At 34.0% G+C, this 14,659-nt stretch overlaps 1 protein-coding gene across 3 annotated transcripts in view; it reads left to right on the top strand.

Annotated features, from left to right (window-relative positions):
• The first annotated feature begins 517 nt into the window (after positions 1-517).
• Positions 518-14,659, top strand: part of LOC145276948 (BLOC-1-related complex subunit 8-like) — an 84,724-nt gene continuing 70,582 nt past the window's right edge. The window contains exons 1-2 of one of the 3 annotated variants that reach the window (XM_080128453.1): positions 518-674; positions 869-967. In XM_080128453.1, the coding sequence (XP_079984579.1) occupies positions 623-674; positions 869-967 (151 nt within the window). In that variant the 5' untranslated portion in view covers positions 518-622. The remainder of the gene's footprint in view (positions 675-868; positions 968-14,659) is intronic. The other 2 variants (XM_080128457.1, XM_080128458.1) reach the window with 2 other exon arrangements.

Genomic DNA, 14,659 nt, shown 5'->3' with positions numbered 1-14,659 from the left:
AAGAGAAAGAATTATTTATTCTACTGAAATCACGCGGTTCCATCACTTCTGTTCACTAAGGTCAACCATTTGAACCCAAATCCGTCAATCATTCTCATCGACCAAACTTTCAGATTTCGTTATTAATTTAATGAATACGAGTACATCCGAGTTCCTACTCGCAAGAATATGATTATCTAATTAAGCCATCAATACCGACTTGTAAACCAGCTTGGGAGAGACGTCGAATGGTACACCAAAAGCCTCACACTAAAGATATACTACCTGCGACCATGATCACCCGTTCAATAAGGTATATTTCTAGATTATTACTCGAATCTGTAGCCAAGTACGCTAAGCTACGCCAAACGAATATATCGCTTTCGCGGGACATATCAGTTATGCAACAACTTATCGATACCACCCCATATGCCTAAAAAGTTGCTTTCGTTTTTGTTATTTTTATCTCTACAAACTTTGGAACATAAAAAAGATATGATGTCACTTTGATCAAAGTTCATGACTATATTTAGACAATGTTATTGGTTCGTTTACGGCCGCTTTGATTTTTTAAAGCTTTGCATCACCAGAAAAAATAACTAACCAAATCAAAGTGTCACAAAGGAAATCAGTGTCAATAGGAATGCTGTGTCGTGATAAAATAACTTTCGAAGTCACTTGCATCAAACAAAAAGGTGAAAAAAGAATCAATTGTTGCTTAAGATTCATATCAACGAATCGTTTTTTTTTTTGTTTGTTTTTTGTTTTTTTTTGCTTTCTTTTGTTTTTTTTTGTTTGTTTCTTTTTTTTTGTTTGTTTTTTGTTTTGTTTTTTTTTTTTTGTTTTTTTTTCTCCCTGTATGTACATTTTTTTTTTTTCTAATACATAGAAATGCGCCGTCATCCTGGAGCATATTACCGAAACACAACTGGGATGAAAAATACTTACGATTTACCAACCGACGTCAGCGATCAGCATTCAAATCCAGGTAAAAGCCAATTCGTCTATTTATAGAAATTGTCTTAAGTTTTCAATTTAAAAAAATAGTTCCATTTCATCTAAGAATTTATTGTAAAGACAAAATAAACAAACGAAGTATGCATGGTTCCCCATGAGTGCAGAGTGAACGAGGCATAAAAATAATGACTAAGTTCAGCATTGCCCATCCCCACCGATTTAGTCCCAAAAATCTCCAGAAATGAACAAACGGTGCAGTTTTAAGCCTTAACATATGTAAATTTGAGTTCTGCACCATGCAAAAAAGAAATGACTAAGTCCATCATTTGCACCTCCTGCCCTATTTAGCCCCAACAGTCCCCAAGGCCTTAACATATTAAAATTTGAGTTCAGCACCATGCAAAACTGCTAAATAGAAAATTTTTGACTAATATGGTCAAATAGTCTTTGTTCGCGGAATCTACGTTTAGATTTAGGTACAGATAAAGTGGGGAAAATTATTGATAGTGGTTTCAGCTAGATTAGTGTTTTTTGTGAAAGTTTGGCGAGGGGGGGCATAGATTGGAGCTCAGACGAGCACTTGGCGTGAAAATAACGATAAAGCAGAGACAGCCTCGCAACGTCTTTTCTGTAGGAAAGATGTTACAGGGGAGAGAATAGGGCATCTCCCACTTTGTTGTTTTGTCATAATCTCTAGTAGATCTTCAATTACCGAACGCAATCTCTTGGATCAGCATACTGTGTTGGGATTTTGTCCATCACAATCAATAATACAGTTAGGAAGGGTATATATATATATATATATATATATAGATATATAGATATATATATATATACAGGGTGACCCCCCCCAAAAAAAACGGCCCCCAACTCTAATTAGGCCCCGTTTCTTAGTGTTTTGTCTGAATGAAATGAAAATAAACTAGTTTATTATATTCAAAACATCACATCAAAACACTAGGGTCTTTGGCCTTTTTTTCTGCGTTCTACAGCATATGTTCTAGATGGCCTCCATTTAGCTCCGTGCATTTCTTGAGGCACAGCACGAAGTTGTCCATGATGTTCTTACAGACCGAATTGGTAATGGCTTTCATCTCCTCCCTGATGGCTTCCTTGAGTTGCGTGATGGTTCTGGGTTTCCCTGTGTAGACTCTGTCCTTAAGATAGTCCCAAAGAAAAAAATCTGGGTGGCTTAGGTCCGGGCTATGGGGTGCCCACTCAAAATAAGTCTTGAGGCTGATCACTCAGTCTCCGAAGTTCTCTTTCAGCCAATCTTGGGGCAGGTTTGAGGTGTGAGAACTTGCTCCATCCTGCTGGAAGTAGAACTTGCTCATGAGCGACGGGTAGATGGTCTGGAGCTCACTCTTGAAGGTTTTGAGGAAATCCACATACCCCTCCTTGGCGACTGTCACTGCTGCGCCAGATTCTTCAATGAAGATTGGTCCAATGATGCCTCTGGCCGAGATTGCAGCCCACACCATGCACTTAGGAGAGTGCAGGGGCTTAGTGGCTACTTCATTGGATCTGGAGGACCCCCAGAAGACATTTGTCTTGGAATTCGCCTTTCCATCTAATGGAAGTGGGCTTCATCTGAGGTCCAAAGGAGGTTAAGGAAACTTGGTGTCTCCTTGATCTTCTCGAGTATCCTGACTGCCATAGCCCTCCTCTGATTCTTGTCTGAGTCTGTAAGGGTCTGCAGCGTTTGTATTCTGTATGGGTAAGCCCTGATTTGGTCATCAGCACTCTCCTGCAAGTCTCACGGGACATACCGAAGGACTGACTTCGCTTATGCACAGAGCGTTTCGGACTCTGCTGGAGAGACTCTCTCACTCTTTTGACCAGCTCGGCTGTTCGCTTCTTGGGACGTCCCGAGTGGCTTGGACGATTCTCTCTGGCAGCGTTGAGGTTCTCCACGGGCCCATACTACTCGAAGTGATCCACCCAGTTCTGAATTTTGCTTTTGGATGGAGCCTTTTCACATTCGAACTGATGCATGAAATTGTCCTGGGTTTTCTTAAACGAGCCTGTCTTGTAGTAAAATTTAATACAGTGTATTCTTTGTCCCAGCTCCCACTGGGGTCTTGGTGTACTCACGGTCGTTGATTCTGCCATGTCCTGTAAAATAAGGGCAATCGGTGAATAAATAATGGAGATATCACATAAAGTGTACATTGGGCACTTTTTTTGGTCACTCTGTATATATATATCATCCATACATTGAAATATACCACGACAGTAGCATTGAATATATTTAAATTAACAACATATATTCAGCTTACATTTCGAATTACAAACTTTCGGAATTTGGTTTCTTTTAATAATAGTTAAAAAATATGTTATGATTTGAAATGTAATTCATCAACTTACTAACGTGTTTCACAATGAATCTATTCTTGTGAGGTTTATTTTCATTTTGGTGGAAAATGAACTATTTTGACATTGTTGTTGGTTTGTTTTTCCAAATACTTAGAAAAATTCGGTTCTGAATATGATCCGATGTTTTGAAAAAAAAAAACGTTTCGGTGCATGACCTAAAATAAACACTACCTTGAAACAGCTGTAAACAACTTTAATACATTTGTGCAAACTCTTAAATTTGAACATGGTTTTGAAATGATTTCAATCATCAAAAGCACGCACACACAACCTGAAGTCCTACCTAACGAATATTCCTGGTGAACCAAGTGCAAAAGAGATCAAGACAATTGCACTTAAGGGAACAACGAGGATACTAAAAAGAGCTCTCGGTTGGTTTCAATAAAAAAGCAGGGCAATTTTGGCTGCTGGTTTGGCTGCCCTATACCCAGCGTTACAATCTTCACAGGAAGAAAATTAAAAAAAAGATAGATAGATAGATAGATAGATAGATGTATAAAATTAATATAACGATAGAGTCCGACAGAATGTAGAGAAAATCAAAAATGAATATATCACAAAAATATAAAACGCATTTATAAACTTATATTTCTGTTAATAAAAGAAACGAAATATTAGTTTTCTAATTGGATTTTTATTTGTCCACTATTTAATCCTTCTCTCTTGGATTGAAAGTGTTTCCACTGTTTAAATGCATTAAACATTGGGAAATTATATCGATTTAAAGATTAAACACAATGCAGAACTGTGTTTTTAATGAACATATTTATTTATTTCGTATTCTATATATATATTTTTATTTAAAACGTCCTGATCAGGAAAATACAGATATTTATTTTTACATATTTTTATGCGCGGTATGTTGTCATTTAGGATCTTCTATCCTTATTTGATTCAGTTTTAAATTCCGATTCGGTTCCAATGGTTTGTACCAATTCTTTGCATTGTCATGCCTCTGACGTTTTAAGTAATAAATCAGAACACTCATTAAATGCACTGCAGAACCCCGGGATACGGTGGCCCTAGGATACGTTTTTTCAGGTTATGATGTGGAATACGATGTTGTTCTGGCCCCTGGTTACGGTATTTACCCCGCCTTACGGTGTTATTTATAATGTTATTTGATTATATACATGTCTATGTACTGTACTGTAATTTGTTAATTTTTTATGTCGTATCCTGGGGTTCTATTGTAGATATGTTTATTTAAAGTAAAATCTGCATTGTGTCTGGTCTGTGAACAGTTATATATATATATATATATATATATATATATATATATATATATATATATATATATATATATATATGTGTGTGTGTGTGTGTGTGTGTGTGTGTGTGTGTGGTACTTTGTCTCTGTGTGTGTTTCTTTCCTTTGAACTCCAAGACGGTTGATCTGATTCTTTTTAGAATTCACAGAATGCCTAACAGTGTTCTTAGATAGGTTCTGCAGCAAAATGCCTCCAATAAGTATCGAAAATCGATAATCAGAAAAATCGATAATCAGAAACATCGATAATCAGAAAAATCCGATTACAGAAGAAACAATCCATTTTGGCCGAAGTTACACAGTCTAACATCACAAATGCATTTGAGGTTTTATAACCGCACAAACAGAAGGGCCTGGCGTATCAAGTCAACAGTAAGTTCTCTAATAAGACAGGGGCGCATTTAAAATGAATGTTTCTGTTTAGAGCACAACTGAATCATGATACTTGACTTTTCATTTTAAACTTTTATTCAAGTCATTATATATAAATAATTTTAAGTTCTCTACAGTGCAATGTACTGTGGACTAAGTCAGTGCGGGGAGGCATGTGAAGCTTTCTCGTGGTGTATCGTGGTGGGTCCTTGATTAGAGCAGGCGATCAATCGATTTGATTGAAATATGGGCGAATTTGTAGTATTGGAAATGTGGAACATTCAGTGAATCATTCAAATCTTAGCAACGTCGTGTCTCTCTGATAATATATATATATATATATATATATATATATATATATATATATATATATATATATATATATATATATATATATATAGTTATATTTTTGTGAAAAACGGATTCCAGCAGAGTGTTTTGTTATAAGGAAAAAAATTCCGAAAATAAGAGCAAATTATTTATATATATTTTTTTAAACAGAAAATTTTTTTAATTTTTATTATTTGAATTTTAAGTTGTTCAAAAACATGAGATTCGAACGAGATCTAGTATATGGTTCCAATTTCGGTTATAAAACAGATGCGCATTGGCTGAAGAGAGCTTTATATGGCTACCTAAAATGGTCTGCTCTCATAAGGTTTGAAACCGACAGTCACGATGACTTGTCTCATATAAACTTTCTGTAAAATATCTATATATATATATTGTTTTTAAAATATTGTTTTTAAAATATAATTATCCACTGACACATGTTTTTTCGTCCACGTCTCATCAGAGTGGCTATATATATATATATATATATATATATACACTAGCAAAAGTACTCGTCGTTGACTGGGTTCAAAAAAAGCCTACAGAAAATGGACTCTGATTTATGAAAGTATGGTAGGTTATGAAAAGGAAGGGTTGTAAAGAGATAGCTTCGAATTTGGGTGTATCAAAACCAAAGCAAAATATGATGAAAGTAAAAATAAAATAGATAAACCCCATAATTTATTATACCATACCTGTTCACACTGAAACACTTATCACAATATTCTGTGGATCTATATTAAAAAACCTGTTAAACTTTGTGACATATTTCCATTCTATGGAGGTCAGGCGTGAACGAGCACCCCATAATTTTATTATACCATATTTCTTCAAACTGAAACATAATTATCAAAGTATACTTACGCAGATAAATATGAAAAGTCTTTATTAAAGTTTGTGCCTATTTCCAGGTTATGGAGACCAGGCGCGGACGCAGACCCCACAATTTTATTATACCATCGCTATTTAATTAAAACATACTTATCAAAGTATTATTATGTACATCTATATCAAACCACTTGTAAACGTTTTTTTTTTCATTTAAAATTTTTTTATTTTCATACTTTGTGGACCAGGCGCGAATGCAGACCCCACAATTTTAATGAACTACGATTCTGCCAGATCAAACATGCCCATTCCTGTGTCTCGATACATCTTCTATCATTATATGTAATCAGTTTTTAAAAATAGTCAACCATATAGGAGCCTATTCGTGACCAGACACACACACACACACACACACACACACACACACACACACACACATTCAGCTTTATATTATAGATATATATATATATATATACTAAGTTATAAAAATATATGTGGCAATTAAGCTACACATAATATTCTGCATTTCAGCCACAAATTCTAGCGTGGATGAAACGCATAATATTCTATATAGCTTAATTGCCATATATATTTTTATAACTTACTACCGAGGTCTACCTATGTATTGAGCACTGTTGAAGTAAATACTTAAAGATTATGCATAAAACTATACTTTTGTATATTAATTTATGTGATTAAATGAAGTAGTCATATATATATATATATATATATATATATATATATATATATATATGTGAGCAAACAGTTAATAAAATATGTTAAAAAAAGACTTTGAAATGAGTTAAAAACATATTTAATCTGAAAAGGAAACACTAGATAAATGGATAGTCCTTAATCCGCGGAGTTTCGAAGAAATACTTTCCTTCTCATCAGAGGGTAGGAATTAGCAAAATGCGGGATTGGATTTTGCATGCAGAAGTATTTGATGAAACAACAAGTATGTCAAAGGTCTTACTTGAAAACAAAAAATGTGAAGCAGAGGGAATATGGTAAAGAAAAAGGTGATTACACACGAATGGATAGTCTGGTGGAAGATAAAAAATCCAGTGACGGTAAAATCCAAATGTAAAACTTCAAAAAAGTTTAAAATATTTCCATTTGTACAAGTAAAATCCAAGGAGATCCCGTAATTGGAAGAAGATGGTCCATAATAATCCAAAGGCAGAAATCCATGGAATAATTCACAAAAATGTGTACAAGGGAAAAAAAGAAAAGATTCCAATAATATTAATAAAAGAAAAATAAGATGCTTTTCACTCTACTTCCGAGGCATAAATATAAATAAGAAAGATCTGGGAAGAGAAAGAAGAGAGAAAAAAAATGATGATAAAGTTAAATATAAAATATAAAATAAAGGGAAACAAAAGTCAAAATGACCCAGACAGGAAATGTTAAAAGCGCGAAAAAATATATAGGGCAAAATAATATAGGTCAACTGAAATGTACAGGTCATCACTTAAAAAAATGTCAGCAAGAGTTGTTATTAAACGACACTAAAAGGAAAATAAAAACAAATAAATAAATAAGTAATAAATATATAGAAAATAAAGAATAAATAAATAAATAAAAAATAAAATATGATATAATAAAAAATAAAATATAAAATATAAAATAAAATAAAATAAGATCAGAATAAAAAAAAAATACAAAATTATTTAAGGGGAGAGGATGGCCGGTATCTGCAAATTCAGGAAAAAAAAAAGTAAGTAAATGCATATAGTAAAATGAAAGTGTGGGTAGATTGATATATTAGATAGATAGGAATGTTTAAAGAATAAAACAGAAAATGCAGATAAAAAACCGGCCATGCAAAGAAGAGATAAAGAATTAAAATAAAGGATTATTAAATTATAAAGTATTAAGAAGTATGTCAAAAAACGATAAAGTTAAAGAAAAATCTTTATATCTATGTAAAGGGTAAAAGTAATAACTATGTAAGTTCAAAATTGCCATAATTAAATTTGGACTTGTGTTTACAGAAAGAGATCAGTTCATTTTTAGAATTTATTATATTGTTACTTTGAGGGGAAGTAATTATAGTTATAGCTTCGGTTGTGCAGAGGCGACATGATTTAGAGCCTGGAGTATAAGACTTAACTTTTTTTATAATATTCCATTTGATTGAGAAGGGAGTATTGTTAGAGTTAAGTTTTTTAATTAAAGTGGTTAGAGAAGTTCCTTGGTTATTATTAGAATTATGGTTGTTAAAAGAAGAAATGTGGTTTGATATTTTTTTCTTAATTAATGTTGAAGTAGCGCCGATATATGTATGTACTTTATTAAAAGCTCGAGGTCTGGTATTGATATTAATTTGCTGGTTTGTATTAGTTAAATAGTTTGAATTTTGTTCATAGTGTTCAACAAATGGTGGGACAATGTCTGTATGGGGACTATTTTGGAGGGGATAATGAGTGTTGTTAGTGTTAGGATGGCTGAGAGAAATATTATTATTCTCATTAATATTATGATGATGATTATTATTATTATTATTATTATTATTATTATTATTATCATCATTATTACTAGTTGTATGATTGTAGATGGAAGGGCTGCTCGAGTGGTGTATTGGATTAGTAACTATATCAGACGGAGGATGGGAAGAAGAATAACTTAAAGACGAAATATTAGTGTCTGTTATGGGAGGATTGCGTGGGAGCTCAGTAATAGTGCAAGAATATATAACATCTTTATGGATGCAATCATTATTTAGTGGGCAAAGATGTGTGTTATTACAATTACAATTAGTTTTGGGTTTAATTGGGAAAGGGATTTTTTGGGCTGATTTAATTTTTTTGTTATTAAATGTTAAGATTCTTTGTGCTAAATTAGGCATTGTTGAATAAGAAATCTGGATTGAATTTTTATTGAAAATAGAACTATATCTGTGTGGGTATTTAAAAGAGTTTTGTACAATGTTGAAGAATTCCTTAGGTATATTAGTTTTGACATTTAGGCTAAATGGAGGATTAAACCAAATATTTTTCTTTCTCCTGATGCGGCTAGGTGGGTTAGAGGCATTGCGATTAGTATTTTGGATTGGATTATAAATGTAAACTGGTTCATTGTTATTGATAGCGGCAGGTCTTGTTATTTGAACTGGTTTCTTATGAGTCATATTGTGTGCGATTACAGATTTAGGGCGGTCTGCAGGAGGAGCATAATTGTTGTATTTAATCTTTTCCTTGTGTCCTAAGTTCCATAAAGCATTATTGAAGAAAGTAGCATTTGATTAAAAGTTTTTTTATCGGCAGAAAGAGCAGAAATTCTTCTAGAGACAGATGGTACTATAGATTTTATAATTGAGTTGGAGTGGTTAGAAGATTTATGGACATATAAAAGCGTAAGATTAGGTTTATGATAGGGGCTATGAGTTTCGGTGTTAAGATTAAGTGTAAAATTAAAAGAAAATTTGAAGTTTTTTTGTTTGGTTCGATTATTATAGAAAGGCCAAAGTTATTGAAGAAGTTATGTAATTTTTTAATTGTTTTGTTGTACTCTCTTGGCCTGGCTGTTGTAGTAAAAAGGGCATCGTCTCTATTATAAGCTCTATTTCCTATTACGTTTTATCGAGCTTTTTTATCTGGCTGAGATAATTTTATAAATATTAATTCTTTAATATTTATAATTTACTTTAATTTTATCATCTTGGATCATTTTGGTAAATTCAATTGTAATTTTCATTGTTTATATATATATATATATATATATATATATATATATATATATATATATATATATATATATATATATATGTATGTATGTATGTATGTATGTATAAGAGAGAAGTGAATGCTCTTTGTGGATATAAATAGAGCAAGCTGTTTAATGTTGAGTCAAGCTAGTCACATTTACTGCAACCATTATCATCACTTCCATGTATGTGATACCTTTTCTGTATGTGATAATATCAGACATTTAGTATTGGTACAGCTTTTTAACCGAACACAAACTGATTAGGTTATGGTTAGGTCGGGGTTAGTTTAAGATTAGGGAAAGTTAGCGTTAGTTTGAGTTAGTTAAGGGTTAGGTTAGTGTTAGTTTAGGGTTGAGGAAGGATTAGTTTACGGTTTTGTTAGGATTAGGTCCGGGTTAGGTCAAGATTAGCTTGGGGTTAAGGTTTATTTGGGGTGGGAGAGAGGTTAGTTTAAAGTTAGATCATGGTTAAGGTTAAAAAAAGAGTTTTTTTTTGTTTTGTTTTAGTCTTTGTTTTTTGGCTGGTTCTAAAACTGCTTTACTGGGCATTTATATGCTAATGTCCTTTATGGTTTTCTGAATATGAGAAATCTATTTCAAATCTATGTTGAATGCAATGTTTTTTTTTTTACTCTACTGGGTGTCTTGAACAAATACAATTTAAATGTTTAAGCATTCTCATCGATGGATAATACAGTGGTATTTTGATGTTTAATATTGTTTTTTTTTATAAAGTTTCTCTTAACTTTATCACTGTCAGCGATGTTCTATTGTATTCAGTCTTAAAGCTGTACTGAATGACCATGCATTGTCACTGTAAACGTGGGTGCACATACCATATATTCTAATTAGTACTTGTAAAAAAGGTTTTAGTACTCCCGTTCTGCACTATTTCCATATGAATACTTCTTATAGTTAAGCAGGCAAATATGAATAAATGCACTTTTTCTGCTTCATCATTTTTTATTTAGTCAAATATGTACTGTATGGTCAGTACTAATTTGTTGGTAAGGGTTAATCAAATTTACTCAGTATTTTGCCAGATTGACAAATTCAGACATTTTGAATATTAAATTTTTATACAAGGATCATTCAATGTATAATGGAGATTTTTTTTCACTATTAGTGTTGCACTGTTGAATATATATATATATAATTTTGTAGCTTGCATTTTTCAAATGCTTGCTGAAATCATATATACACCTGACAATTCTTTTGTCACTATTCTCAAAACCAACACAAAGACGAATTTATCAACATATAAGTTTTATTTACAAGTAGCCTGGGTGCCTGGCGTTGCACGGGTGTTTGGAGGTGTGTGTTGAGCAAAAAAAATAAATAAATAAATGGTAGTAGGCAAGCAGGCTCGAACCCGTACTATGAAGGAGGAAAATAACTTAAAAAAAAACAATGTAACATCTTTGCCATTGCATCCATCGCCAAACCAGCAGTGGCGAATGTTTAAATTAAGGCTAGTCAATCGAAAAGAGGGGATGGATTTCGAAAATATTGGCGAAAAAAAGCAACCCCTCCTTGTAGAAAAGTGCCCAGTTGAGGGTGAAGAAATTAATGTTTATCGGTAATTTTTTGATATCTACCGTCCGAAGGGTGGAGCTTCAAAACGATACTGATCTCGTGAAAACCCGTCGCCTCTTTCGAAAGTTTTAGGTAGACATACATACATACATACGTTTAAACAGACAGGTGAGATTTATATTATAGAAGATTACGGTTTTGCCCATTGACAAAGAGAGAGACATTAAGTAGTAGGGTTTGTGTGTGGCAGCTATATGAAGAAATGCCCATCATGCTCGACAACTGTCAGTCTGCTCTGTTCTCTCTTTTTCTCTTCTATTGTTTACGTTATCTGTCTTGTATAGACATCAATCGCTATTCCTTGGAATCTAAATATTAAAATATTACAATCTTGTTTTTTATTTTGCGTTGCCGTAATTCATAACATCCCTGACCTGAAATGTAAATATATTTTTTTGTGATAATTACAATTCCGGTCTTTTTATTTTTATCAAAAATCCATCTGTGCATGTGTGCACACCTCCACTTTTCATCGACATTGCCCCGGCTCCATATCCAACATAAAGACTTCTAATACGGTAGAAGCTTATCTTTTTATTTATTTTTCAATATAGTCTCCCAGCAATATCACACACACAAGCTTCCATATCCCCTCAACATAAAAAAAATCTTTGGGCTAATGTTTGAGCCAATCGCTCACAACATTTTTGACTTCATCATCACTTTCAAACTTTGTGCCTCTCAAGCATGTTTTTAGGGGACCAAACAGGTGAAAGTCCAAAGGGGGCAAGATCTGGGCTGTAAGCGGGATGAGGAAGCAGTTCCCAGCTCATTGATTGTCTGCATCGTTTGGACTGCTGTGTGACACCTTGCATTGTCATGATGCTAGATGACTCTTTCTGACTGATGACCCTTGCGTTTGTTTTTTATGTCTTTCTTGACCCCCAACTGTTCACAATAGTTGGTACTGTTTACATTGCCTCCTTTCTCAAAGAATGAATTGGTGATTGAGCCTTACATATCCCAAAAAACCGTGACCCTCACCTTTTTTGTGAACCTCTGGGGCTTGAACTTCTTCCCTGGAGAGCCTATATGCCTCCACTCCATAGACTCAGGCTCATAGTGCCAAACCCATGTTTCATCACATGTTACCATCTTCTTCAGAAACTCATCACCACCCTTCTCATAGAGGGAGAGACACTGCTGAGACAACTTGACCCTCCCCTGTTTGCACTCTGCAGTAAGCATCTTTGGCCCCCCCACCGGCAGCTGACCTTTGAGTAATCAAGGTCATCATTAGGGCTGAGATATTCTCATCACTCTTTTGACTCTTGAGTATATATCTGACACAGTTATTTAATCAACTAAGATCCACAACACTGTCTATAAAAACATATAAGATATGAACGGATATATACTCTAGAGTGAAAACAATGAAAAGAATATTCTGTTGTCATAGCTCTAGTCATCATAGGGAATTTTGTGGGCTGTCACAACAGATAACCTCAAAATCCTTGCAATCTCATCCACTGTTCTTCTGTCAGACTGAATGAAGTCATTAACTGATTCAGTCACCTCAGGAGACCTCACTTGTGTAGGCCTCTCAGGCCTAATTTCTTCCTCAACACTGCTCCTTCTTTAAATAATCTAACCCACTTGTAAACATTTTATCTGTTGAAACATGTGGCACCATGAACAGTTGACATTCTCCTTTCAATTTCAACTGGTTTGCACCCTTCAGCAACCAAAAACTTGATAACTGACTGCTGTGCAATCCTGAAGCATGCTTCTTGGTTAGCCATCTTTGTTAATTCCTAGAACTCTTAAAGTTTTCTTAAATCTGCAAAAGAAATTAAATTCATATAAAAAGAAGTAAAACAAAAATTTTAAAAAAGATAAACTTAAATCTGTATTAGAACAAAAAGAAATCACCTTATTTATTGAATGACCCTCATATATTTTACAGTTAGTATATTTGTTCAGTTCAGTTGAGATATTCTTATTTTAGAGGTGGTAATATTGACTTTTAAATGTTTACACAGATGGAGAAAGTCTTTACTGACCATGTTGTTAGTAAATATATTCTTGATTTTATATCGTCTGTAAAAACCTGCACAATCGGAGAAATTGGGAAAAAATTGCAACCCTATTGGCTTTATTGTAATGAGCTATCCATTGATAATAAGATTGTGATTGGACGATTATCCTGTAATTCATGCAGCAAGAGATGTTGTAGAAAATACATTATGGTCATAAAGGAGTCAACAAATGTAAACTTGGAACCAAAATCACATCCTAATATCATTCATAGACATTTATGCTGACGACACTACCATCTACGGCAACACTTCAAAGGCCGTAAACGACCAATTTCTCTCTGATTCTCTCTCGTCTAATCTTGAGCATGTGGTACAACGGAGAAAGAGGTGGTTGGTTAATTTTAATGTATCTCAAATCAAGTGTCTGTCTTTACATCATCAATGCTCTGATACCCATCTGGTATCAACTGAAATGAATAGCTCTCGTCTTTGAGAGGCCCCATGTTTTGACAAGCTTTTGGGTTTGACCTTTACTCTTGATTTGAAATGGAATATGTACATCAAATCCGTTGCCAATGCTGCTGGAGAAATGGTGGGATCGTTCTACTGCTCCAGTAGATATCTTACTGCTGATGCAATTCTCTACCTGTATAGGAGCCAAGTATGTCCAAGGATGGAGTACTGTTGACACATCTGGGCAGGAGCTTCTAGCCTAGTGGAGGATGCCCTTTTCTCTTCCCTACAACCTCTTTCTCACAGAAGAGACGTTGCAAGTCTGTCTCTACTTTATCATTATTTTCATGGCAAGTGCTCATCTGAGTTCCAATCTATGGTCCCCCCTTACAAAACTTTCACAAAAAACACTCGTCTAGCTGAAACCACTATCAATAATTTCTCCCACTCTTTATCTCTGCCTAAACCTAAACATAGATTCCATGAACAAAGATTCTTTCTTAGAACTGCATGCCTGTGGAACCCTCTTCCATGTGCCTGCTTTCCAACTGACTACAATATAGTCGTCTTCAAGTCCAACATAAACAAGTTCTTTATGAGCCGTCCCCTTAAGTAATCCAATTTACCAAATTTCCACTACTAACGATTACTACAATATTTTCCCATTGACTTCTGTACACTCATTAACCCTTATCCTTGAATAGCCTCTGGGTCGTGACAAGTGGTGACACCTTTGTAAAAAAAAAAAAAAAGAAAACCATTTACTAGTTGGTCAGTTGTGTACAAATCCCAAGAGCGATAG

Source organism: Euprymna scolopes, chromosome 5, assembly GCF_053919585.1.
Source record: "Euprymna scolopes isolate OS-2025 chromosome 5, ASM5391958v1, whole genome shotgun sequence".
In the NCBI taxonomy this organism is placed as follows: Eukaryota; Metazoa; Mollusca; class Cephalopoda; order Sepiida; family Sepiolidae; genus Euprymna; species Euprymna scolopes.
The sequence above is the reverse complement of the archived record's forward strand: the minus strand, read 5'-3'. Positions and strand labels throughout refer to the sequence as shown.